The sequence below is a fragment of the Gracilinanus agilis genome, chromosome 6, assembly GCF_016433145.1.
Source record: "Gracilinanus agilis isolate LMUSP501 chromosome 6, AgileGrace, whole genome shotgun sequence".
NCBI classification, from domain to species: domain Eukaryota; kingdom Metazoa; phylum Chordata; class Mammalia; order Didelphimorphia; family Didelphidae; genus Gracilinanus; species Gracilinanus agilis.
In genome coordinates, this window is record NC_058135.1 from 124,744,450 (window position 1) to 124,771,836 (window position 27,387).

Here is a 27,387-nt window from a genome sequence, read left to right on the forward strand (position 1 = left end):
GAAGGAAGGAAAGAAGGACAGAAGAAGACAAAGGCAGAGAAAGAGATAGAGGAGGGGAGTAGTGGGTAGAGAGACAGAGAGGGAGAGGGGGAGAGACAGAGATGGAAAGGGGAGCAGATAGGGGAGAGAGAGGGAGAAGGAGAGAGACAGACAGAGATGGAGAGAGGTGTAAGGGGAGGGAGAAGGGGGAGAGAGAGAGAGAGAGACAGACAGACAGACAGACAGACAGACAGAGGTTTGTGCATATGCACATGGACACACTTTTCCTAAGAGGTGAAGGAGATAAAGCACCTATAAGAAAAAAAGGCAGCAACTCATATCAGAAAAGAAATTATGGAAAGAGTAATGTACATGTAGGTGCCAATCAACCATTCATGGTTCCTACTTCTGATTCCAGTGGTGGTCCAGTACCTCCAATACCAACCATCAGAGAAAAGGATGAGCTCCAGATTTGTAATTTCATTGGTAAAGGAAACTCTTTTAAGAATGCAGGCTCAGCATCTTCCTGACAGCTTAGAGTCCTAGAGGGCTGCCTGTGCCAGACCACTGAAATATTAAACTGTCTTGTCCATGATCACACCATCAGTAGGTGTGAGAGATGGGACTAGAACCCAAGTCTTCTTGAATTTAAGGCCGGCTTTCTATCCACTGTGTCACACTTACCTCATGAACATGAAAAACACTTTCTGGCCCTTTCAGACCGAGAGGAAATGAGGCAGGCTAAGGGGCAGGTATTGGGCTATTCACTCGAATCTTGCTGTATTTGTGGCTGGGGTTGGGGTAGGAGGAAGAAGAGATTGCAAGAAGGAATCGAGAGAAAAACTAAGATCAACCCCATCGTTCCCACGCCCCCACTTCTTGTAGCTCACTTCTATTTGAAATTGCTTTGCCTTATCCATGTCGCATGTCCCCAGAAGTTTGTAAGCTTCTTGATGTCAGGGGCTGTTTCTCTTTTGTCATTGTGCCACAGTGCCTGGTACCCAGTCAGCAATTACTAAAAACTGTGAATGGCTGAAATTCCCTGTCATATATGAAGAGAGACCCCCATATATATTAAGACTGATCCTTAATGACACATGCAAAACCCAGTGGAATTTCGTGTTGGCTATAGGAGGGGGTGGGAGGAGAGGAGAGAAAGAACATGATTCATGGAACCACGGAAAAATTTTCCTAATCAATTAAATAAAATCTTAAAAACTTAAAAAAGACAGATCCAATTCCAAAACCAGCTACCTATTGAAACACTGTGAGAAGATATCAGCATCAAATCAAAAGTCTGGAATGGACATTTTTTACATCCTCCCTCATAGTCTCTGAGCAGAAGCTCACATTTGAGTATAATGATCTTTGGAGGCAGTCTGAGAAATGTGCAGCAGACCTCTAGAGCGGCTGTCCTCAACAAAAGTGTGTGAAAGTGGCACTAAGACAGAAAAGGGGGAGATCTGTATATTATGGAATATTTCTTCTCACATGCATGCTATTGGCGTATTCCTCAAGAGTGGGGGAAGACAGGTTCCACAAGCCCCCCAAAATACTGCTTTGGTGAGAGATTAAAAGACTGAGGTGGGCAGCGGGGTGGCACTGTGGACAGAGCACCAGGCCTGGAATCAGGAAGACTCATTATCTGAGTCTGAATCCAGCCTCCAGGGTCTTTGCCAAAAGAACCTCAAAGGGGGGCAGCTGGATAGCTCAGTGGAGTGAGAGTCAGGCCTAGAGACAGGAGGTCCTAGGTTCAAACCCGGCCTCAGCCACTTCCCAGCTGTGTGACCCTGGGCAAGTCACTTGACCCCCATTGCCTACCCTTACCACTCTTCCACCTATGAGACAATACACCGAAGTACAAGGGTTTAAAAAAAAAACATAAAATAAAAAAAGAACCTCAAAGGAAGTCTTGAAGAGTCAAATATGGCTGAAATGACTAAATAGAAAAAAAAGCTAAAAAAGGACTCTGTTTTCATGTATGCATGCATGTGTGTGTGTATGTGTGTATACACATATATACATAAATTTTTACAGGGCAGCTAGTGGCACAGTGGATAGGGGACTGGGTCTGGAGTAAGGAAGACCTGAGTTAAAATCAGTCTAAAATCCAGTAAGTAATTCACTCACTACTTGTGTGTACTTGGGTAAGTCACTTAATCCTGTTTGCCTCAATTTCTTCTTCTGTAGAATGAACTGGAGAAGAAAATGGCCAACTACTCTGTTATCTGTAAAACAAACCCTCAAATGAGGTCACAAAGAGGCAGACACAACTGACAGCAATTACCAAAAGACCAATAGAAGTCGTGCCAAAGGGGAAAAACAACTGAGGCGCACGACCCAAGGGATGTAAGTACTAAGTAAGGGTCACTGAGAAGCCCAAAATAGGCTGTAGAATAAATACAATTTAGGCAATGCTGGGTGTGAAGGAAGATTCCAAAGGGCCTTTTAAACTAGGATCTCACACTTTCCAGGCATCAGAAAAGCCAGGCAAGGAAGACAGCAGGTGCTCAGAAGATATCTGTTGACTGATCAGTCACCTATAAAGGGCTATAAAGTTGTGATGCAAAGTCTCTGGGGCTGCTCATCCACATCTCCTGAACCCAAGAGAAAGTGGGCTGGGAAGCTTTCCAGGAAAACTGTTCCCAGAGCACAGAGGACAGAGGCTGAGCTGAATTGGACCTGAGAAATGTAATCCAATATTCTTGATTTTAGAGGGAGAAACAAAGGCTTGGCTATAGGGCTGGTGACTTGTCCAAGGTTAGAAAAACAATAAGTAGTTCTTCTGAGAATAGTCTCCCTTCTACCTGACAACAAGCTTGTCTAAGACTTCCAGATGCTCTGCTTAGAGTATGGCTACCTCCACCAATTAAATGCTTGTGCTCTCCAACTATAAAGAAAGTAGAGATGACATCGTTTCAAGCCATTTGATACCACATCACATTTTCCACTTAACAAATGTCTTTTTTATTTTTGAAGTTTTGTGAATGTCTTTTAATTTTTAAATCACATTAATTTCTTTTTTAAAAAACCTTTATGGGGCAGCTGGGTAGCTCAGTGGATTGAGAGCCAGGCCTAAAGATGGGAGATCCTAGGTTCAAACCCGGCCTCAGACACTTCCCAGCTGTGTGACCCTGGGCAAGTCACTTGACCCCCATGGCCCACCCTTGCCACTCTTCCACCTAGGATCCAATACACAGAAGTTAAGGGTTTAAAAAAATAAAAATAAGAAATAAAATAAGAAATAAAATAAAAAAACCTTTACCTTCTGTTTTAGAACTGAGACTGAGTATTAGTTCCCAGGCAGAAGAGCAATAAAGGCTAGGCAATGGGGATAAAGTGAGTTTACCAGGTTAACATAGAGGGGAAGTATCTGAGGTCACATTTGAACCCAGGACCGTCCAACTCCAAGCCTGGTTCTCCATCCGCTGACCCACTTAGCTGTCTAGAAATGTCTTTTATCGGTTTAAAATGGGGAAAGGATTCTTCTACATACACCGCTTGGCTCTCCTAAATACACAACTTTGAGGAATGTAGAAGAGGAAGTGTTTTTTTTTGGGGGGGGCAGTCAGGGGAGTTCTTTAAAGCCAGGGGATAGACAATGGTGAGAGATCCCAAATTGGGTACTGTGCTACAGCAGAAAGACTACTGACTCTGAAGCCTGAAGACTTGGGTTCAGATATTGCCTCTGATGCTTACAAGTCCAAATGTGTGTGACCCACATCAATGGGCCTCGTTTTATTCACTTATAAAATAAGGGGGTCAGACAAAGCATCTGATTCTTTTCCGACTCTAGACCTGGGACTTCAGCTGACCTCTGAGCCTCCTTCCAGGCCGTTTTCTTTATCAGCTCCTAATCTCCGTCATCCAAACACTCTGTGCCATACAGCATTCACTCCCTGCTTGGGTTCTGTATTATCATTTCTTCTCCTACCAATCTTCCACTAAGGGAACCTATGACGCAATCCCGTTTCTAGCTTCCTGAGGACATGGTTGACTTAAATAAAGGGCTGAACTTTAAGCTTATGGGGCAAGAAGAAGAGAGATTGGACTTTGGTATCAGAAGAACTGAGGCTTCAGATCTATGTGTTTTTATCAAGCAGTGTCTGGATCGACAGAAACGTTTACAGTAAACTATAATCCATACATCAAAAAAAAAAAAAAAAAAGAAGCATTGACCAAACAAGGAAAAATAGGCTTACAAACTCCAGAGTATGCCCTCTGCAGCCAGAAGGAGGCAAGAAAATTAATCTTCCAAGAAGAATGCCTAAACGTATTTTATCGTGGGAAAAAAAATGCTTTATAGTTTGGGGACAGATTACAGTCCAGCTCGAGTGATAGATTTGCCACCTGCTCTGTTTCTTGCTCACAGAGCTACTTTTAATCTATTGTTTGCATGCTGGTTCAGTTTTCTCTAAGATCTGGGCAGGTAAAAAGAATGCCTGACAGCCCCAACCTCATTCTCATTGGGTAGATGCCGGCTCAGCATGCCACTGTTCTTAAGTGTTTACTAAGGGATTAATGACTACATGCACATTATTTGTTCAGCTATAATAATGGCATCAAAGTAAAATGATCCATAATGAAGTGAATGGAGGGGGAGGACATGGGAAAATTTGTCCAATGGAATGCAAAAGGAATACTGTAGAACCATGAAAAGTATATAGAATTATATAGAAAGGTGACAATAATAAAAGACAGCAACATTTGAACAGCCAAACTCAAATTTCCTGCCATTATCAATTTTGGTTTCAGGAAAATAAATGATAAATTACATTTCCCTCCTCAGTAGAGAGGTGAAGGACTATAAGGAAGAAGTGGATTGAAAGCCAGGCCTGGAGGTAGGAGGTCCTGGATTCAAGTCTGGCCTCAGCTACTTTCTGGCTGTGGGACCCTTGGACAAGTCACTTAACCTCCCATGTCTAGTCATTACCACTCTTCTACCTTGGAACCAATACAGAGTATTGATTCTAAGACTGAAGGAAAGGAGAAAGAAGAGAAAAGGAAGAGGAGGAGAAAAGAAAAGGAAGAGGAGGAGAAGAGGAAAGGAAGAGGAGGAGAAGAGGAAAGGAAGAGGAGGAGAAGAGAAAAGGAAGAGGAGGAGAAGAGAAAAGGAAGAGGAGAGGAGAGGAGAGGAGAGAAGGGAAAAGAAAAAGAAGATGCTTACATTATAAGATGACAAATTTATGGGGTATATTTTTCCTTCACTTGTTCTTGTTAAGTGGAAGAATTAAGAGGGCAAAACATATGCACTGGTAAATGAGTATAAAAGAAAATCCCCAAAATTATTGAAAAGTTTGTCCAAGAGTTTTTGTTATGTATGAGTTTTCTCTTACAACAATGACTAATATAGAAGCGTGTTTTGCATGACAATAAAGATAAAATTAAAAAGTAAAGTAATATAAAATAAAATGGGGATAATAAAGAAAAAGTTTATCCAAAAAAAGGTCAAGGCAGAAGTCAACTAATAACTTTATACATATATGTATATGTATATATATACATGTATACATGTATTTGTATAAGATGCATATTTGTGAGTTCAAATCTGGCCTCAGACAATTACTAGCTACATAACCCTGCACAAGGCACTGAACTTTCTTTGCCTCAATTTCCCCATATGTAAAATGAGCTGGAAAAGGAAATTGCAACCACTCCAGTGTCATTGCCAAGAAAATCCCAAATTGGGTCACATAGATTTGATTGAAACAACTAAACAACACCAAGGTTTTTAAACTGCTGTATAATACCTCCCCCCCACTCCACTCCATTTGTCTGTCCCCCACACACAGACCTTTAAAATGCCATACTAAGGTGGTGGTGGTTGAGGGAGGGGGAAGCACATCACTCTCCTCCTCTCTCTCCTTCCAAAATAAAATCCCTTCAAATTTTAAACAAGTGCAGCCTAGCAAAGGGAAACCAGAATTCAGTCATATGTATAGGACAGGAGATAAGAAATAATGCTCTATGTCACATAATGACTCTATGCCAGAGTGGACAGTACAAACTAAGGAATGGGCCAGGTGAAGACTTCTCAACAACACAAACAGAAGGTAAGAAAGAAAAGAAGAAGCTGTTCTAAAAGATCACCATTTCTCTTGACTTCCAATCCAGGGTTCATTCCATTAGAGACAATGAATGTTTGATCAAACTTACCTGTTTCTAGGATTTGTATTTATGAAAAGATTTTTTTGCCTTTCTTCCATGGAACAGGAGGTAAACACATATTCTGACTCCAGCACCCTGTCCCATGCCAAAATCAGGCTCATAACTCAAACCCAACTTGTCCCCAACAGAGAGGACTATCTTTTCCCTTGTTACTCCTGCTTTTTTTTTTAACTCTCCCAGCACCCTCATCTTCATAGAAAGTACCAAGAACTAAGTTCTGCAGATTCCACTATTGCAACATCTCCCATTTCCTTCCCTTCCCCTCAATTCTCATTGTTATGCCCTTGCACAAACCCTCCTTAACATCTGCTTGGGGGAATTACAATACCCTAATTAATATAACAGATCCTCCCACTAAGGAAGGGTGGAGGCCACCAGTGAAAGGAGCATTCTAGCTAAATTATCCCAATATTCCTCTGTAAATAACGTTAAAATCATGTATCAAATCAAATTCTAAAACAGCATAAGCAGGAAAAGGCAGAGGTGAGACATTTTTACAGTCCAGAACTACTGAGAAGTTCAGAGATATATATGGCAATGAGGTTGGAGCTGTCCAGGAGCTCAGCATAGAAATCTCACCAGCTGTGAGTCTTGAATATGGTGGCATCAATAGCAGTATGGCATGCTCTCACCATCCCAACACAGTCAAAGGCACAACTATACATAGTAGAAGATTCCAGAAGACCTCTCTGCTAGCACTGGGTATAGGACTGGTAATATTTGGAAACTCCATTGCCCATGACTGAGTATTGGGCTTCAGATTTAAGTCACAGAGGAAAGGAATCCCAAGGTCTAGGTAGCACTTCCAGGGAGGAAAGGAGTTGAGATCATGGGTCCTTCCATGGCATTCCAGGAGAGCAATGACCACAACTCTTCTCCAAACCATACCACCTAAGAAGGTATCTAAAACTGTGAGAAAAACAAGAGAAAAGTCTGAAGCTTGGGACAAAGACTCTCCAACTCTCACAAAAAGTTCAAAATAAAAAATGTAAGATGGGAAAACATAAAAAAAAAACAACAACAAACCCTAACCATAAAAAGTTGCTATGGTGACAGGGATGGTCAAGATACAAACTTAGAAGAAGATAGCTGAAAATATTGAAAAGCAAAATCTCAAAGAAAAAAATGTAGACTGGGCACAACTCTAACAAGAATTCCTAGATGTAAAGAGTTTTTTTTAAAGCAAAGAATTTTAAAATCAAATAAGGACAATAGAAGAAAAATTAGGAAAAGGAACAAGAGCAATACAAGGATATGATGAAAAAGGAAATTGACAAGTTGATAAAAGAGGCACAAAAATAATGAGTAACTCCTTTAAAAAATTGGTCAAATGCTGAGTGGTACAAAACCTCAGTGAAGAAAAAACTTCTTAAAAAAGTAGAATTTGGGAAGTGGAAAAAAAGAGAATGCAAAGTTCCAGACAATTCTGAGGGACTTATGAAAAAGAATGCTATTCACATTCAGAGGAAGAACTATGGGAGTAGAAACAAAGAAGAAACACAACTTTTGAACACATGGGTTGATGTAGATATATGATTTGGAATGTAGACTCGAAACCACCACCCCAGTGCAACTATCAATAATATGGAAATAGGTCTTGATCAATGGCACATGGAAAACCCAGGGGAAATATGCATAGACTATAGGGGGGTAGGGGGAAGGGAAGAGAAAGAACATGAATCATGCAACCATGGGAAAATTTTCTATTAAAAAAGTTAATTAATTTAAAAAAACAGAAAAAAGAGAAATTAAAACCTTACTAAAAAAAGCATAAAAAATTAGAATTGGTCAAGTGGAAGCTAATGATCCCATGAGAAATCAAGAACAATAAGTAAAAGTTAAAAAGGATGAAAAGAATTGAAGAAAATAGGAAATATTTCAGATGAAAAACAACCAACCTAGAAAATGAATCAAGGAGAAATAATTTTAAAGTTATTGTACTCCCTGAAAGCCATGATCTAACAAAGAATGTGGATAAAGAAATTAGGGAAAATAGCCCCCTTTGGTTTTTCCGATGTGAATAGTGAGACCAATTTCTTTTTTGGATTGCTCTAGTTTTCTGAAGAAATATAGTTCTTTGGGAAGAGACCAATCATATCATAGGTGAATATGAGCTCTTGGTGAATTTTGACATGGAAAAATAATTGTTTTTTGGACTTTAGGCAGGAAATATTCCATGATACTTCCAAACACCTTTTTGAAGAGGATGTATTACTCCCTTCTAGATTACACTCAGGACTTCCTATATTATGCCTCTGGACATCTCCATCTTGCAAGCTCACTACAGTCAAGACATTCACACATTCGAAGTCTCTTTCTTTGATTAGATGACTCCAACCAGAACCTTCATTTAAGGAGAATGTCCAGGACAGTTATTTCTTTCACTCTTCTCCAGACTGAATTCTGGGATTCATTGCCTCTGTGTTATGCATTACTGAGGTACTCTCCTAACACAAAGATACTCACACTCACTCACTCTCTCTCACTCTCTCTCACTCACTCACACTCACTCACACTCACTCACACTCACTCTCACTCACTCTCACTCACTCACACTCACTCACACTCTCTCTCTCTCACTCACTCACACACACACTCTCTCTCTCTCCTTCCTTTTAGGAGTTGTCTCCCCTCATTAGAATTTAAGCTCCTTGACAGCAGGGACCTGGCACATAGTAAGCATTAAAGAAATGATAAAGAAACATTTGTTTACTGACTAAACCTATTTTATATCTTCACTTGAGGCAGAAACTCAGAAGAGAGTTGAAGGAATTTACGAATCTGTTGTTCCAACTGTGCGAGAATATTTTACCAAACTGCTGAAGGCAGCTTTAAAGGTACATTGTGTCATATTAAATTAAAAAAAAAATTAAGTCAAATTCTATACCTCTTAGTTCTATGACTATGAAGATAAAATTGGCTACAGAAATTCATCTATGAAAGTTTATGCAGTCCTGTTTCATCAGGTATGCTCAATGGGTAGCTACGATTTCATCAGAGATAACCTCAATCCATGCACACACCACTGAAATAAATGTTTTCTATAGATGGGAAAATACATTTATCAGTTCATAGTTGCTCTCAATCACCTCTTTTTTTCTTTCCCAGTGAACATCTGGTCTATGAACTAATCTATTAATTTGAAATCTTCCCCTCATTGAAATATTTAGAAAAAATAATCTCAGAAAAGCTTTAAAAGTGAGCTGCCTCTTGCAAACAGCTGGTTGAGTCTTTGTCCCAGGCATCAGGGCTACCCCCATGCACATGGTGCATTAGGTGGCAAGGGAGTAGGGCCCAAAGGTGCTAGTTCCACCTTCACTACTGAGATAAATTGCCACAAAACACCATACTTTGTGACTATGTATCATCTTTCTTCCATGTTTCCCTGCAAATAAATGCTTTGGAGATGACCTGGCTTAACTGAATCCCAAGCAAAGTTATCAGCTCATTCTTTAACTACTCCTCAGTTGGGCATAATCCTGCATAATGTTTTACAAATTAACTGGGAACCTAATCCTGCATCCCTTTAGATTCCCCAAGTCTGTTTGCCAAAGAAATTAGTATTACCTGGTTGAAGTGGTTTCGAGGTTCTCCAAGCCTCCTCAGTGTGGGCTGGTTGTTTGGTTAGGCTTCTTCAGGAAAATAAAGAATCTCATAGTTGTAAGGGATCTCAGAAGCAACAGGATTCAGCCCACACCTGAGTAACAATCTCTTTTGCATCATCATTGCCTAGTGGTCAACTAGCCTTTGCTGGAGCACCCCGAGGAAGGGGAAGACTTTGACCTCCTGAGGAAACCCCAAACAGTTGAAGACAGCTCTCTTTCTAGGAAGTTTTCCACTTATATGAAAAGCCTCAAGTTGCCCCCTCCATCCAAGACTTCTTCTGTAAGAATTTGTTTGTTGCATTAAAATACCCAATTACTCATTGCTCCTGGTTCTGTTCTCTGGAACTAACACCAAGTCTAATCCTCCTTCTTCATGATATCTCTTCAAATGAGAGAAAACATGGTATATACCAGACAGAGCATTAGATATGGAATCCTGAAGGCCCTAATTCAAATCCTTCCCCAGATTCTTACTGGCTGAGTGACCCTGAACAAGTCACTTACTTTCTAAATACGAGTTTTCTCATCTGTAAAAAGGAGGGATCTAAGAGAGGATTAGACTTGATAGTCCCTAAGGTGCATTCTAGCATTAAATCCTATGATCACACTCCCCCTCTTCTTAATGTCTCTTCTTCTCCAAGTAATCTCCAGTTCTCTCAATCAATTCTCTTAGAAAATAATCTTGAGCCCTTCCCAATCTTATTCACCTTTCCACCTCCGATATCTTTTCTGAACAGAACAAAATACAAGGATTATCATCTCTCTCATTCTGCAATGTGTTACTGTCAGTTCCTTTACTTTTATCCATTTCCTGTTTTTCCATCAACAGGTCAGAGCTGCTGTAATTGCCTGCATGCAGCATCCCTGTGTCAACATCCATGTCTCCCAGATCCACATACAACATCCTAGCCTCCCTCCAGTCTTGCATTACCAACTGCCTAGTTAACATTTCAAACCAGATGTCCCATAGGCATCCCAAATGTAGAAAAGAACTCAGTACCGGCTTTTCCCCCACCCTCCAACTAACCTTTCGTCCTCATTCCCCTATTATTGTCATAGCACCAGACATTCTTTCAGCCACCCAGGTTCACACAACTTCAGTTATTTTTAACCCATCACTCAGCCCACAAATCTATTCAGTCGCCAGATCTTGTTTCCATCTCCATAACATCTCTCAAAGACTTTCCCTCCTTTCTCTTCACAGGCATTAACCAAATTTAAGCTCTCATCACCTTTCACTTAGAGCCCTCTTTTGGTCTCCTGTCATAAGCCTCTTTCCTCTCTCATCTGTCCCATACGTGGTTGCCAAAACACAGGACTATGTCAATGCCACCTTGCTTCCATATGTCCATGCCAAATAAAATTCCAATGGTTTCTTAAGACTTTGGGAATCAAATAGAAACTTCCCTCGCATTTAAATCTCTTCAGAACCTGGACGCTTCCTACCTTTCCAGCGTGTTCACACCTCATTCCCCTCCCCTCCAAGAACTCTAATGATCCCATCATAGTGGCTTAATTGCTTTTCCACACACAATACTTCATTTCCTAACTCCTCCTGCTGGCTGTTGGTTCAACCCAAGGAGGTTGAAACGTCGGGTACCAAGTGAGGATGTAACTTGAAAGGATGCTGGGTAACATAGATCAGGTGTATCAAATTTCTATTTACACACTGTCCCCCATACCCCAAAATGCACTCCCTCCTAGCCTCTGTTTCTCAGAATTCCCAGATTCCTTCACTCTTCATCTCAAATGCCTCTTTCTACAGAAAGTCTTTCCTCATCTGCCCAATGACTAGGGCATTCTTTCACCAGACTATCTTGGAAGTCATTCTGTATATTTTTTTTTTTAAATTTTTTTTTTATATTTTAAACCCTTAACTTCTGTGTATTGACTTATAGGTGGAAGAGTGGTAAGGGTAGGCAATGGGGGTCAAGTGACTTGCCCAGGGTCACACAGCTGGGAAGTGTCCGAGGCCGGATTTGAACCTAGGACCTCCCGTCTCTAGGCCTGGCTCTCAATCCACTGAGCTACCCAGCTGCCCCCCATTCTGTATATTTTTATAGATGTACATGTTGTCTTTCCCATTAGAAAATAAACCTTGAGGGAAGAAACTATCTCAAGTTTTTTTCTCTTATCAATGGGTCCTGGGGATACTTTGTATCTGGAACATATTAGGAGCTTAAATGCTTCCTCACTGATCAATTGATCATTATCTTTGCTTCTAATCTGGCATTGAGTTTGACCCTTGCTCTTATCAGTCAATGACTACACACAGGCTACAAAATGTCTCTCAAGGTCTCTAACAAATCCCTTCCTATAATTGGTCCATGTTATTCCTCTTTAGGTTATTCGTAGCCCACAGCCAATTCTGGGCATTCTACACAACCTACAGCTCTGATGCTTTTCTATGATAGGCGAACTTTGACTTATGACAGTTCTGGATTCTAACTCTTAACTCCAGCGTAGTTATTGCCCCACAGAATTTCGCTGATTCCAAATCTACTGCAGGGGTGTCGTGCATACATTTCAATCTCTTCATGGTAATCTGTTTGCTGATGCTCAAGATGGGCTGTAGAAAATGAGGTAAGCAAGTATCCCAGGAAATGAAATGGGGGGTAGCCCTTGGGTAAACCAAGTCCACCGACTTTATTCTCTTCAGAGACCACCTGAGAATTGTCTTTCCTTTTAGTGGTACCTTCTATATTTTTTCTATTTACATTTATAATAAAAATGCCAATATGGATGGGGTTTGGTGTCTTCAACAGTCATCTGACTGGTCACTAGACAATGGAAATTGTTGAAAGAGTACCAATGGTTAAATTATGCTTATAGAAAAATGTATAAAAGTAGGTGATTCTTAGCCTCCTCTGTCCCATTTCCAAAGTGCTTAGCATATGTGACCTCATGGATGCTCATAAAAATCCTGAAAAGTAGGTGCTATCATTATCCTCACATATGGGTGAGGAAGATGAGGCTGACAGAGATTAAGCATCTTGGCCATTATCTGGAGTAATGAAGGATAAGATCTGAATTTGACTTTTCCTGACTCTATCTGTCCTGTCAACTAGAGCAGACTGTCTTGGTAGGTTCCTCCCAATCACTGGGCACAGGAAGAAGGAATCAACAGCAATGAGCACCAGTCCTCATCCGTTGCTCTGGGGCACTATTGATAATGCAGCAGCAGGAGAGTGTGGATTCTCTTTATACCTGAAGTCTGCTCCAGCAAGTAGAGGCACTGGCTGATGTGGCTTTAAAATAGGGCTGCCCTTTGCGGTAAAGGACACAAAAAGATTATCTGTCAGGGTGCTGCTCCATCAATTATAAGTATAGATAACTTGTTTGAAGAAAACTACTCTATTTGATATTTTTTAATAGCTCAGGGACATTTGAAATGCCATGACCTTTGATGTAACAGCCTCCAAGGAGACTAAACTCTCAGGTCTTCCCTAGCAATAAAGTCACTGATCATCTTCTTAAGAATAGAGGAAAGTCTGTGCTTCAGACTGAATGATTAATCAAAAAGCACTTATTAAGCCCCTACTGTATGCCAGGTACTGCATTAAGTGCTAAACTCCCAATGACCAATTTTGATTAATAATGCTTACAAGTCATAAAAGAAGAGCAAAATCTTCAGAATCCCATTCTACTAAATGGTTTCCTATATGTGAGAGACCATCTCTGCCCCTAGCAGGCTCCCCGCCATTGTACTTGTCCTGAGGGAGGCACCTTTCTAAATGCTGAGGTCACAGAATCACTGTAAAACATAGATCACTGGAAGAAACATACATAAGAGGGGAAATGGGGTTAAATACTGAGGAATGAGGAGTGCCAGGAGCTATGACAAAGGGCAGGACACAAAGCAATCCAGGGCATCTGAACCCCAAAGCCCATGGGCAGAGTTCTAATGATCTCTCACCAAACTGAATTAAAATGATCTTAGTAGCTAGCTTATTATATAGTATGTTCAAGAACATAGCCAGAGGAGCAGCTAGGCTGCTCAATCGAGAGGGGAAGTCCTGAGTTCAAACCTGACCTCAGACACTTCCTAGCTGAGTGACCCTGGATAAGTCACTTAATCCCAACTGCCTAGCCCTTACAGCTCTTCTGCCTTGGAACTACTAGTTAGTATGGATTCTAAAACAGAAGATAAGGGTTAAAAAAAAAAAAGCAGTCAGCAATATATATATATATATATATATACTATGAATGTATATAATTCCTACTATAATAAGCAATATGGGGGACATGTATTAATTAGGAATTTTGTACCTTTGAACTATGTTCCCCAGAAATCCTTTCTATATTTCCCAGCATCCTTTTTCTTTTGTTTACGTGCATGCTTAAGTTGTTTATTTATAAGTTCTGTAACTCCTCCCTCTTATTCTTTTCTTTCCGGACCGGGTTAGGTTAGCTAGCTTTTTTTACTTTATTTTTAATTTTTCATTAAAATTTTTTATTATTTTCTATTTTTATTTTTTAATTAATTCATTTATTTTTATTTTTAGTATTCTTATTTATTTATTGTTGATAATAGTTTTTATTATTTTTATTACTATATTTTTATTATTTTATTATATTTTATTTATTTATTAGTAGTATTTTATTCTTATTAATAAACTTTATAAAATATAATAGTTATTGTATGTTAATTTTAATCTTCACAGACAGAAAATAATTACAAAGCATGAGTAGAGTGATGTGATGGAAAGAACACTGCGTTTGAAGTTGGAAAGATCTGGCTGGGTTCAAGAACTGGTTCTAGCTGTGCAACTCTGAGGAATTCGCAATCTAAGCCTCAGGTTCCTCATCCATAAGATGATAATAATAATATGGATCATTAAGAAAATTTCATAAAATATAGGGGACAAACATTAGTTATAAATTATCGTTAGTAGATGTTAGAGCTATCAGGGAGAGGAAAAGCCACAAAGTGACACAAAGTCCCACAGGGATGGCGAAGACGGGGTGAGGAAGTCCTTCCTCTGGGGCACACGGCCACATCATGGTGTGATCTGAACCGTCAACTACTTCCTAAGGTCACTGCAGAGAGCAGATGTGACCAAGTATGCTCAGGGCTATGTAATCATAAATGCACAGAGGATAGAGTGCTGAGCCTGGAATCAAAAAGGATCCAAATTCTGGTCCAGTCTCAGGTACTTACAAGCAGTGTGACCCTAGACAAGTCATTTTATTTACCTGTGCCTAAGGATCCTATTCTGTTAAATGGAGATAGCAATTGTGCCTGCCTTCCAAAGCTGTTGTAAAGATAAAATGAGATTTTTTTTAAAGCTTTGCATATCTCAAAGTGCTAGATAAATGCTAGATGTTTTCATAATTATTATTAAAAATAAGGGTTTGTTTTGTACAAATCCTACAGAGCTATATACATGATAGCTACTATTATTATTAAATTAGGACTTTAAAACAAATTTTATGAAAACATAGTGATAACTTGGAATGAGATTTCTATTCAATAATAATATTAATTGAATCTCTACAATATATACAGATCTAGGTCTTACGGGGAATAAGAAAGAAGTTGAAGACATTTTTTGAAGAATCCCAAGCTTCTTGGCCAGCCCACCTAAAAAGAAGACAGCTATGGATGAATATTCAGAATTGGAGGCAGTCTATAAGATTCCCTTGAGAAGTCCAAATACAGGTTCAACTATAATGGCTTGTGCCTGCCCTATTTTACAACAAAGGAATTGGGCTCAAAAAGGCTATGATTCGCCCATGGTCATGAAGCAGAATTTAGAGGAAAGATAGTTCCCAGTGGACTGGGTGTTCCCAGAAGGCTTCATGGAAGATGTGGGACTCCTAATGGGTCTTGAAGGATGAATGAGATTTGTAGAGGCGGAAGAAAACAGCTGGTAGCGGAGGCAGAGTCGGTCAATAAACAATTATGTGGTAGGTGCTGTACTAAATGCTGGAGATCCAAAGAAAGGAAGACTTTCCCTATGCTGGAGGAGTTCATAATCCAATGTGCAAAGGTGTGGATGCAAAGGAACATAAAGAGGGTGCAACGAGGGGGCTCAGTGGATTGAGACTCAAGCCTGGAGATGGGAGATCCTGGGTTCAAATTCTGGCCTCAGATACTTCCCAGCTGTGTGATCCTGGGCAAGTCACTTGACCCCCATTGCCTAGCCCTTGCCACTCTTCTGCCTTGGAACCAAGACAGAGTACTGACTCTAATAAGATGGAAGGTAAGGGTTTAAAGGGGCAGAAGGAACAAATCTAGGTCACTCTGGCTTGGGTTGAAGTCACTGTTCAGTGATTGTCAAGAAATTAGATTAAGCTAATAGGGTGGCTCCAGATCTTGGAGACCCATGAGGCTAAGGGATCCAAGATAAGTCTCTAAATAGAGGAGTGACAACAAGAAAACAATATTTTAGAAGCAGCCATTGCGTGATAGAGCCCTGGATGAATTCAAGTGGAGAAATGTGGGAAATGTAAGGAAACCAGTTAGAAAATGAACGTAATGAGGTAATAAAGTCCTCAACTGGAATTTAAATAGAGGTGCAGGCCTAAGAAGCAGGAACAACAACAAGAAAAAAATTAAAGCCATATGGTGGGAAGTCTCAAAACTGGCACCGAAGTTTCTAACATGGCAAATAGGAGAAGGGTGGTGCCATTGGGAGCAACGGGTAAGTCAGAAAGGGTTTTAGGGGGGATATAAGTTCTGGGTAAAATATGTTGAGCTTGAGGTGACTGCAAGATGGCCAAATGGTTATACTGTGCCCACCAGTTGTAGGTAAAATCTGGGCTAAAGATATAATCTGGTAGTCAACTGCACAGGGCTGATAGGTGACAGCTGAAGTTGTAAGAGAGTAAGAAGTAATGTGACGGACAGACTACTGAAAGGGATGGGGGGAGAAGAGGGGAAAACTGGTTATAGAATAAGGGAAAAGAACCACAAAGGAGATTCCAATGGATAATTTTAGAGGTAGGAGAAAAATCAGGATAGTTTCAAGAGGAGAGTTTAAGGTGGGCTTGTATCCAATGCTACAGAGGGAGAGCGGAAAAAAAAAAAGAATGAGAACCAAGAAAACTTCATGGGAATTAGCAAGAAAGAGGTCAAGTTGACCTTTGATGGTAGAGACTTTTTATAGCACAGTGAGGATGTATGCCAAATCAGAAGGGGTTTAAAGAGGAAATAAGTATCAAATAAGAGCAGGCAATAGGCGTAGATGTCTTGGAAGGTGAAATATATAATATGGAGCTCTCTGGGGACTCAATAGGTTAGTAGATAGCAAAAACCAAAAGCATTGAAGAATTTAAAGGTCCTCAGCAGAGAAATTCTGAGAACCTTGGGAAAATGAACACATTCAAACTCAGGAAACCATATGGGTTGTATCTCCCATGTTGCATTGAGGGATTCAATTCAGACTTTAGTGTCGACTCTAAAAAATATTGCAGTTTTGTGTGGCCATACTAACTGATTTCTCTCCTTGGACAACGTCCTTCCTCAAATGATTCACTACTTCTCCCTTCCAAATCCAAATAGTAAAAAAATAATTTGAAGCAAATGACCACCTCCATGAAAAAGCCATGATAGTCTTTCCTGAAAAGGATAAAAAGGCATGACCTTATATAGGAATGTTTATATAAAAGGACCCCAGAAATTCTGGGAGGACAAAAGAAATAACTGAGAAAGGGGGAAGGGGAGGTGTTGGATGGGTCCAGATATTTTAAAATGAGGAAATGTTTCTAAATGCTACGGAGATGGATAGCATTGTAAAAAGCAATGTGGCTAAGCTAAAAGGGAAAAGCATCTAAATAGCTAGGTTCCTCTAGGAGGCTGCTTCAAGATGGTAATTATCATCCGGAATCATGGACATATCTTCAAATGGAAAGACCCTTCTCAGAGCCCTCTTAAGATAAGATTCCAATTCTAAGAACCTAAAATACTTAATTCTTTAGAACACAAAATGGTAGAATATACACAAGTGAGGGACTCAGATGAATTATGTCCAAAGCACAAAAAGCAATCAGATTGGCAGTGAGAGAATGTCCAAGACACACGGGAAATCTCTCATCTGATTCAGTTCCATCCACCTTTCCCTCCCCTTTTCCCTTCCAAGCTTTTTAGCCTCTCAAGGTTGCAGAGTTTTTCATGATGTTTTAAAATGTGAGTGAAGAGGAAACCAGGGGATTCACTTAGAGTTTGATTTATGAAAAAAAAATACAGAGTTCTCTCTGTTTCAGGTGTGAACATTTTGTGAACCGAGCTCTAGCTATACTATAGCTTTTGTCACTTTCTGTTGAAAATCTTGAAGAAGAAAGGTCACTAAGGAAAGTGCTCTCAACTGAACAACTGTGTGGCATCTTACCAAGAAGGAGGGAAAAAGAAGAACACAACCTAGCACTATTAGCTTCACATCCAAACTCAATCTAGGCTAATATAATTGTAATACTTGTTGTATGCCTATACACTTAGTTTTTAATTGTGAGAGGGTGGTAATAACAACAGTAATAGTTATTATTTATATAGAGCTGTAAGGCTTACAAAGGGCTTAACACATAGTATCTTATTTGAGTCTTACAAAAACTCTATGAGCTAAGGATTATTATTCCCATTTTATAGATGAGGAAACTTAAATTAAGAAAGGTTTGAATGACTTTCCCAGTCTCACAGCTATTTGGGGCCTGAAGAAGATGAACTCTGAAAGAGACTGAAGTATATCATATTTTCTCTCTATTTTCCCTATTGCTTTTTCTATGTCTTTTTTTTTCCAACATGGCAAACTAATGTGGATTAATCTACCTAACTATGTGATTTTATATCTAATCACCCATCTCTGTGATGGACTTAAAAAAAAAACCCCGAGACCTACAAATGTTATTAAATGAATCCTGTGTAATTTATACACAGTATGATTGACTTTAGGTTATGATACTCCATGTGTATAACATATATTTATAACAAAAGTAAAGGATAATTGATGAAGAGACTTTGGGTCCCACTGATAAACAGCCAGCACAGCACAGAGGAAATGCAAGGAAGACCCCCAGCCCACTGGGTAGAATCCCCTGGGAAGAACCATGGCAAGAAGAGAGCTTATGAGTCTCAGGATGTCAAGGCATGGATAGGTGGCCAGCTAGCATAGATTCACTAGAGAACTCAAAAGGCAATGGGATGTCCTGGGAAGGGTATGGAATCAGCAATCAGTTTATATGCTGAATATGTCCATTCCTATTCATACATCCTTGAATATGGGACAAAATTTCTCAGTGCCTTCTGTTCCTTATCAGGAAAGTGAACAGGTTAGGTCAGACGACCTATAGAATCCCTTCCCAGCTCTAAATCTATGAACAATCTTGAGGAAAAATAATTATCAAGATGTTTTAATTCCATGCTTTAGATCCCAAGAGTTACATTAAAAAAGAAATCTTCAGGTCAACTCGAATCAAATTGGATTTGTACCAGCAATGAAGGGCCAGTTCAATGTTAGAAAAGTTATCAACTTAACTGACCATATAAATAGCAAAGCAATAAAATAATATGATTATATCAAGAATGGAGAAAAAGATGTGGCAAGATAGAGCACTCATTCCTGTTAAATTTTTCAAGTCATTCTCCAAAGTTTCTTGTCTGTCTCTGTATGTTCTGCATTTGAGCATATGTGTACACACACACACACACACACACACACACAGTTATTTGATGTTTAACTGTTTCGTGTCTGACTGTTACCCCATTTGGGGATTTTCTTGGCAAAAGACACTTTTCTCCTTGTCAAGTATTAAGAGCTTTCTATCTAATAACTTTGGAGAGAGTAACTGTATGTGAGTTGATGAAGTCTGAGTCCAGATGGTCAGAGGAGAGGAAGGAGAGACAACATGGAGGGGAGAGAGGAAAAGGGGGAGAAAGGGAAAAAGGGAGAGAGAGAGAGAGAGAGAGAGAGAGAGAGAGAGAGAGAGAGAGAGAGAGAGAGAGACACAGAGAGAGAGACAGAGAGAGAGACAGAGACAGAGACAGAGACAGAGAGAGAGACAGAGAGAAACAAAGACAAAGAGAGAAACAGAGGGAGAGACAGAGAGAGAGACAGAGAGAGAGAGACAGAGACAGAGAATGCTATCAAGAGAAGAAGAAAGGGCCCAGGGAGGGTTTGGGAGGAGCAGCCTGTTTGTAGGCAGCAGGGAAGGGACTAGTAGACAGAGACTGAAGATGAGAAGAAGTTGAGGAAGGATAATTCTGGAGAGTATCTATGTAAGAGAAAAGAAGATGAGAACCAGAACACACCAAGGGAGTTGACTACTCTTCAGAGACTGAAGGAAAAAGGGGAATATTTTCAGGGGGGTTGAGATACATTGTAGGGTAGAAGAGATTTGACAAAGTATGATCTCTCTCTTCTTAGTAAAGTACATGGTAAGACCATAGGAGGCAATGTTAGATAGAGTTTTAAGGGGGAAATGAGAAAGCTTTAAATATCGAAGGGTACATCAGGGAAGAGTAAAAGAATAGACATGTTTCAGTAGGAGACAGGTGAGAACAGATTACCTAAATTTGTATCACACTAGATCGATATGGTTTGAGAACTTCGTAGGGCGCCACTCAGCAACATGTAAGAGGTTAGGAAGTGAGACTTATTAGGTTTGGGTTTCAGTGAGGCAAGGGCAAACTATTGGACAAGAGGGCAAGAGAACAGTATAAAGCTGAAAACTGGGAAAGGAAGACAGAAAAGTTAGAGCAGGAAAGATGGTGTGATAGGCCACTGAGTTTTATGAATGGAGTCATGCTAAGAATAAAGAATGGATTTAAGAAAAGTGAAGAATAGGGAAAGATGAAATAATAGGAGGCTAAGATTGAATAAATACCCACACCTGCAGATAATGGTAAGATCAAGAGTTTATGGATTTCTGAAAATATATACTGCAGCAACTGGCCCAGCATCATTTTTGAGTTATTCTTCAATTCTAGTCCTTCTACTTTTAATTAAAAGCAAGGAAGCTTGCTTACATAATAGACAAATAGATTCTCACATACTTAATCATGCTATGATGATTAAAGTGAATCTAGCAAGCATCCAAGAAAAAAGTTAAGTTTTTGAACGATATGCTACATTTTCATTTTCCATAGCTATGGTGAGTAAGGCCAGCTCCAACAGGCTAGAAAAAGCCCTACATTATGAAGCATTTAAGTGTTGTTCTTCCAAGGTCTCCTTTGGTTTTCTAAAAAAAAAATCAATAATATACTTGTCTCTTAGGTCAGAAAAAATTAGGCAAATATCAAAGACTTCCCTTAAATGATAAGACCTTCTCCATAGTATACTCCTCACTTGACTAAGCTTATCTGTATGTCTGGCTTAAAAAGCAACCCAAGCTGAAGAAAATTAAATCAGATTTTTTTAACAGTCAATTCTCAATTATCTATGATAACAAGAGATTAAATGGAGGAGAACCCTGGCAGCAATCACTAAAAAGACCAATAATGGAAAACAGATGCTACTAACATTTTTTTAATGTTATGAACCACTTTGGCAGTCTTGGTCAAATCTTAGAACCCCTTCTAAGAAAAATACTTCTGAATAACTGAAGGAAATTATAAATTTCAGTTCGAAGTTAGGGGAAAATGAAGATATATATTTGTTCGCATGCAAGTTCATGAATCCCCAAAATCTCTCAATAGGGGTTGGTGGATGTCAGGCTAAGTACCTCTAAGAGAGTGCCTCAGAATAAGCTCAGTCACACACACACACACAACATATCTTTCTGTAATGCAAGAACTTCCCAAGAAGAGTAGGCAAAAGTTTTCCACTTTCCTCAGTGACCTGAACCTCTCATGAATATTTTAACCTCATACAGACTGGGATTCCTTTTCTCCCCAGGGATACTGGGAAAAACATCCAAGAAAAACTCTTGACTTCTCTTCCTTGTTGAAGACAACAACTGGCACCAAGGAAGTTAACAACAAACCTAAGAAAGTCACTTCTGTCTGATGTACCCCCAAAGTTAAACTGTTTAATTATTTTTTAAATTAATAAACATTAGCAATGCAATAATCCAGGACAATTCTGAGGGACTGATGAGAAAGAACGCTCTCCACATCCAGAGAAAGAAGTGTGGGAGTAGAAACAAAGAAGAAAAACAACTGCTTGATTGCATGGGTTGATGGGGATATAATGGGGGATATTGACTCTCAATGAGCACCCCAGTGCAAATATCAATAATATGGAAATAGGTCTTGATCAATGACACATGTAAAACCCAGTGAAATTGCAGTATGGGAGGGGGTGGGAGGAGAGGAGGGAAAGAATATGAATCATGTAACCAGGGAAAATTTTTCTTAATCAATTTAATTGATGGCAAAAAAAATAAAAATAAAAATATTTTAAAAATAATAATAAAATTTTTTCTACAAAAAAATTAAAAAGCATTTGTTTTCTTTGCCATACACTAAAAGAAAAGAAGAAAAGGAAATCCATGTAACAAATAGGCATAGTCATGCAAAACAAATTCCCAAACTGACCATATCCCACAATATACCCTTAAGTCCATTATAACCTCTTTGTCAAGCAATGGGTTTCACTTTTCTTACTCTGGCACCGTGGCTGATCATTTCACTACTCAGAGTGAAATGTCTTTTGAAACTGTTCATTTTCACAAAATTATTGTCATACTATAAACTTGTTCTCCTGGATATACTTACTTCATTCTGCTTCAATTTAGATGAGTCTTCCTGAATCGATCTGCAAATACCCTCTTCGTTATTTCTTACAGTAGAACTATATTGCAATATATTCACATGTCATAATTTGTTTAGCCATCCCTCAACTAATGGGCATCACTTCAGATTCTATGTCTTTGTTGCCCCCCCCCAAATTTATAAACATGTTTGTACACACAGAACCTTTTCTTCTTTTTTTGATCTGATTTAAAGATCAAATTTAGTCTTGGTGATTCTTCCTTTGTTTTCATATGACCAAACAGAGACCTCAATAGAGACATAATTACTTACTGGTTAGATGTCCAGTCTACCAATTCTCCACCATCTGTAAGGAGGTGGTTTTTTTCTGGTCCAGGGGAACTACTCAAAATGGCAGGTGTAGGAGAGTGTGAAGAAAGTGAGTCAAGGCTGCCCGTTGGGGTATCCTCCTTGGGAGGGCTAGGATTGTCAGCTAAAAGGAAAAAAAGGGAGATGAAGATGTAAAGTAATGCTGTTTAAAAAAGGCATACCACTAACAATCAGACAACATTACCTGATTAATCAATCAAACATCATCTTTAAATTACATTTATAATTCAGGCTGTGACTATTTGGATCTCCTGTCTTATAAGGTTGTGGCTGCTTTTTAAACCAAATATTCCTAAAATAAACCATCTGGAATATTCACAGGAAGAAATGATGTCTCACAAGATAAAACTCTAATTAAAATTCAATCAGACAAAAACTGTGTGGTCTTGATAGTGGCCACAATGATGCCCCAATCTATAAGAAAGCAACAGCCATGAGCCAATGAAAACCTTGTGGGCCAAAGAGGACAGAGATGCATTCCTGTGGCCTGACCTTCATTTCCTTGTTGCCTGATGACTCTCCAGGTTACTCCCAGACCACACATTTCTACACAATGACATTAAGAAACTGCAGGACACCTCAGGCTCGTGGTTGTCATCTTAGACCCTCATTCCATCTCTCAGTCAGTAAAAGTTCCAAAATACAGAGGAATGTCTTATCCTCCCCTATAAACACTAAAGAAGGATGTTACAAAAATCTAGACTACTAAAATGCTTAGGAGGGGAAGCTTAGCCCAAATGAGAAAATATTTTCAAGATGCATATGTTCAAAGAGGATCGTTTTGTTAAAAATATTGAGGATTATTTATATATGTTGTGGGTTTAAGTGAAGAACTCGGAGGGTGGAAAGCAAATCAGTTGTTCTCCCTCTATATTTTATTGTATCTATTTATATTTAAAATAACCCTTATCTTTTGACCTGGGATCAATATGAAGTATCGGTTACAAAGCAGAAAAGTGGTAAGGCCTGGGCAATTGGGATGACACAGCCAGGAAGTGTTTGAGGTCACATTTGAACCCATTTGAATCCATCTTTAGGCATGGGGCTCTATCCACTGAGAGACCTAGCTGCTCCTCCTCTATATTCCAATTGCAACTTTTCTGCTCCCTAAATAAATAGGCGTTTATTAGCCACTTAATGTGTCACACTCACTGTGTACTTAGAAGACATTTCGCTCTAAAGGAGCTCCCAGACCCTAAGTAGAAAAGACAATCCATTAGACTGTGAGCTCCTCAGAGACCGTCTTTTCACCTTTCTTTCTATTCCCTGCACTTAGCACAGTTCACCGCCTGGCATATAGTAGGTGTTTAATGAATGTCTATTGGCTGAGTGATTGGCACATGTAGAAGGGAAGGTCCTGGGGTCCTAGAAGGGAGCCACAGGGGACAAAGGCAAGACCCAGGAGTCCTTAGAATGCACCTGGATGTCTGCCCCTCAGGAAAACCTCTGGGGCTGAGTGGTCATAGTAGAACAGTTTCTGGTGTCCTTGGGGCACAGGTGACAATGAAAAGGAGATTCTGTGTCCTGCTACGATGGGAAAAGAGAAAGGGAAACCCGGGGATTGATTCTGAGGCATTCTTACACCCACCGCAACCCTTAAAATGCACTCACATTTATTTTCATCCACAATTCTCCTCCATTATTGTTTATGCAGAGAAGACAAGAGCCTAGTACTGTGCTAGGCTGACGACACCGTACTATGCTCATACTTTTTTCAGCATAGGAGTTTTGACATCTAGGTTTTAATGTGGCTCTCAAAGAATCTGGTCACCAACAAACTAAGGAGGGGAGAAACATGGCTGCCTAGAGAGAAGTCATGGTTACAGAATATACATGAAATCTAGGAATAACGAGCCTCTTGACCACACACATGCACGCACAACCATGGAATCTAATTTCACTGATGAGATGAAGAATAAAATTATCAGACTGTAAATGAAGTTAGAAAGTTAGATCGTTAGACACCGAAGTCTCCAAAGGACTCTCGTCCTCCTGCCTGGTTCCAACGAGGGCTTGAATAAACTCCCGCACCTCCCTAGTCCTTGTCAGATTCCCCCTGTTTCACCACCAGTGAAGTGAGAAAAGACCTAACTTATCACTGACAGAGCCATTTAATGGACAAACATGGCAGAACTAATAATAGAGCTATAGCCAGAATAGAAAATCTTGAGGAAAAGAGCATATAGATTTTTTTAAACGATGACTAGTAGAATTCAAGTAAAAGTGTAATGGCAAAAGTTCAAGGAGAGGCTCCCCTCTTCCCAGCCTACACCCCAAAAACAATGTCTATAATTCACTTTTAAATTTAATCTGTTTTTTCTAACATTTTTCTCCATCACTCTTTTTTAAAGTCTAGACAGTTAACAAGACAATCTATCAAGCCTTTGTTTTATTTAAGCATTGGCTGTGATAGAAATGCTTGCACTGAAAATTTTTAACAATTAGCTCTCTTAAACAGCTTCAAGCTGGCTCTAGGACATCCCTGAATAGAAACTGTAGAGACGATTTATTATTGGGGGGAGAAGAGTGATGGAGGGGGTATTTGTGAGTCAAGGTAGCATTGGTGGAGAGAGTTCTTGTCTCAGGGAAGAATCTAATTCTAATTCTGCCTTAGATTCATATTGCCTGTGTGATTCTGGGCTGGTCACTTGCCCTCTCGCTCTTCAGGACCACTCACTAAAGTGGAAGAATGGATAGACTGCTGGGCCTGAGGTCAAGGAGATTGGAATTCAAATTCTGCCTCAAAAATCACTTCCCCCTTGCCTGCCTCAATTTATTCAACTGAAAAATGGGGGCAATGATATTAAAACCACACCCCCCCCCGGGCCCGTTGATCATATGAGAGAATTTTTGTAAAGCTCCTAGCAAGCACAATGTCTGACACAAAGTAGGCATGACATAAATCTTAGCTTTTCTTAATTATTATTAAGTGGCTGTTCTTACTGTACCATGAGGCAGATCTCTATTGATGGAAGTTCTTCATATCAATGAAATTACAAGTTTGCTTCAAAAAAGAGGGGAAACGAATAAAGAACCTGCATGGAGATGGGGGGGGGATTGGTCAAAGTGAATATCCCCAGTGATATTCAATACTCAGTTTATTGAGCATTCAGTTTATAAGACAGGGGCCAGCTGATGAGGATACAAACAAAAATAGGCCAGTTCAGACCCTCAAGGAGCTTACATTCAACAGAGAAATAGAGATAATAAATATGGAGCAGATAGGAATTCATTTCAAAAAGGAGTGTGCTTACACCTGAGGGAAGGGAGGAAGGAGGAAGGTGGGAGATGAGCTCTGCTTTGAGAGGTGATGGTACCCTCAGAGAAAGAAGTCAGCTTTGGGGCAGGGAGACCACCAATGTGGGTTGAGGTCTTTTTTTTAAATGAGTGAGGGTTCAAAAGAAAGATAGACTCAATGAATGGAAAGGATCTTATGCAGGGAAGTCACCCATGGAAAGCCCTGAAATCTATCTTGGGACATCAGCACCATACAGGCAGCAAGGAGAGTGTAGCTCCCCCAGCAACAGTCACTTTTTCCACAGCTCTTCACCACAAGATGCTTTAGCTAATTGGTGCAATTCAACTCCCCAACAAAAGAGCCAATTTTCAGGCAAATGAACCAGAACCCACGGATTGACCACTGCTAGGATTCCTTTTGATTTATTTTCTTTTTTGAACTTGGTCCACCCACCAGGAACAAAAAGACTATCAGCTCTGCTGGGTGACAGCTCTTTTTTATTCTCCTCCTCACCAAAGAGTGCAGAAGAGAACACTTTCACAGGCCTCTGCTCCCCTCCCCCAGGAATCAGGGCACTGGGTGGGGACCCCTAACGGAACAGGAGCACACAGTCCCCCCATTCACCTGCAGCACAGCTGTTCATCTGGGGCTGCTCAGGATGGCTGGGCCAGATGCAGCAAAGCCCGGTGGGTTTTTGAGGCAGAGCAGTGCTAACCTCAAGTATGAGTCAGACATAATCCAGCCAGATGCTGCTCCTCCCAATAGCAGCTCCTGGGTTTCCCTGGGATGGGAGCCGGCCCCCATTAATCTTGAGATGCTGCCTTCCCTGTCTGCAGGGCACGACCCAGCCCAGGCAGAGAACACGAGGGCCAGGACCTAAGTCACTGTCTCATTCCAGAAGGAAACAAGGACTCTTGGGGAGCAGAGAGCCCCGGATGCTTCCTGTGCTGGCTCCCACTCCACATTTCCCCCCAATCCAATCTCAGCCCACCCTTGCCCCCACACTGAAGGAGCACCAATTGTCATTCAACATATTAAATCATGCCCTATTAGAAGGCTGCCTCCTCCTGCCAAACCCCAGCCATCGGAACCCACCATGTGAAAATGCCATCTGTAGTATCACAGATATTTATGCAGACAGATCAAGCAGAAAGATGCCCATCCCCAACATCCTTTCTAAGTGAATGCAATGTTGTTTCCTCCCTGCCAAGATGGAATGAACAGAGACCGAACTCAGGCACTGAATGCAGGATCACACCAAACCCACAGGTATAAAAAAACCCAAATCGACGATAACCATTTCATTTCTCTTTTTAGTACTTAGTCCTTTAACAACAAAAAAAAAAAAATCAAAATAATTGTTTCTTTTAAAACAAAGA

At 40.1% G+C, this 27,387-nt stretch overlaps 1 protein-coding gene across 1 annotated transcript in view; it reads right to left on the reverse strand.

The window, feature by feature from the left end:
• Nucleotides 1-27,387, reverse strand: part of ARHGAP10 (Rho GTPase activating protein 10) — a 373,337-nt gene that overhangs the window by 20,460 nt on the left and 325,490 nt on the right. Inside the window, exon 19 of the mRNA XM_044681696.1 lies at nucleotides 22,714-22,873. Within this exon, the coding sequence (XP_044537631.1) occupies nucleotides 22,714-22,873 (160 nt within the window). The remainder of the gene's footprint in view (nucleotides 1-22,713; nucleotides 22,874-27,387) is intronic.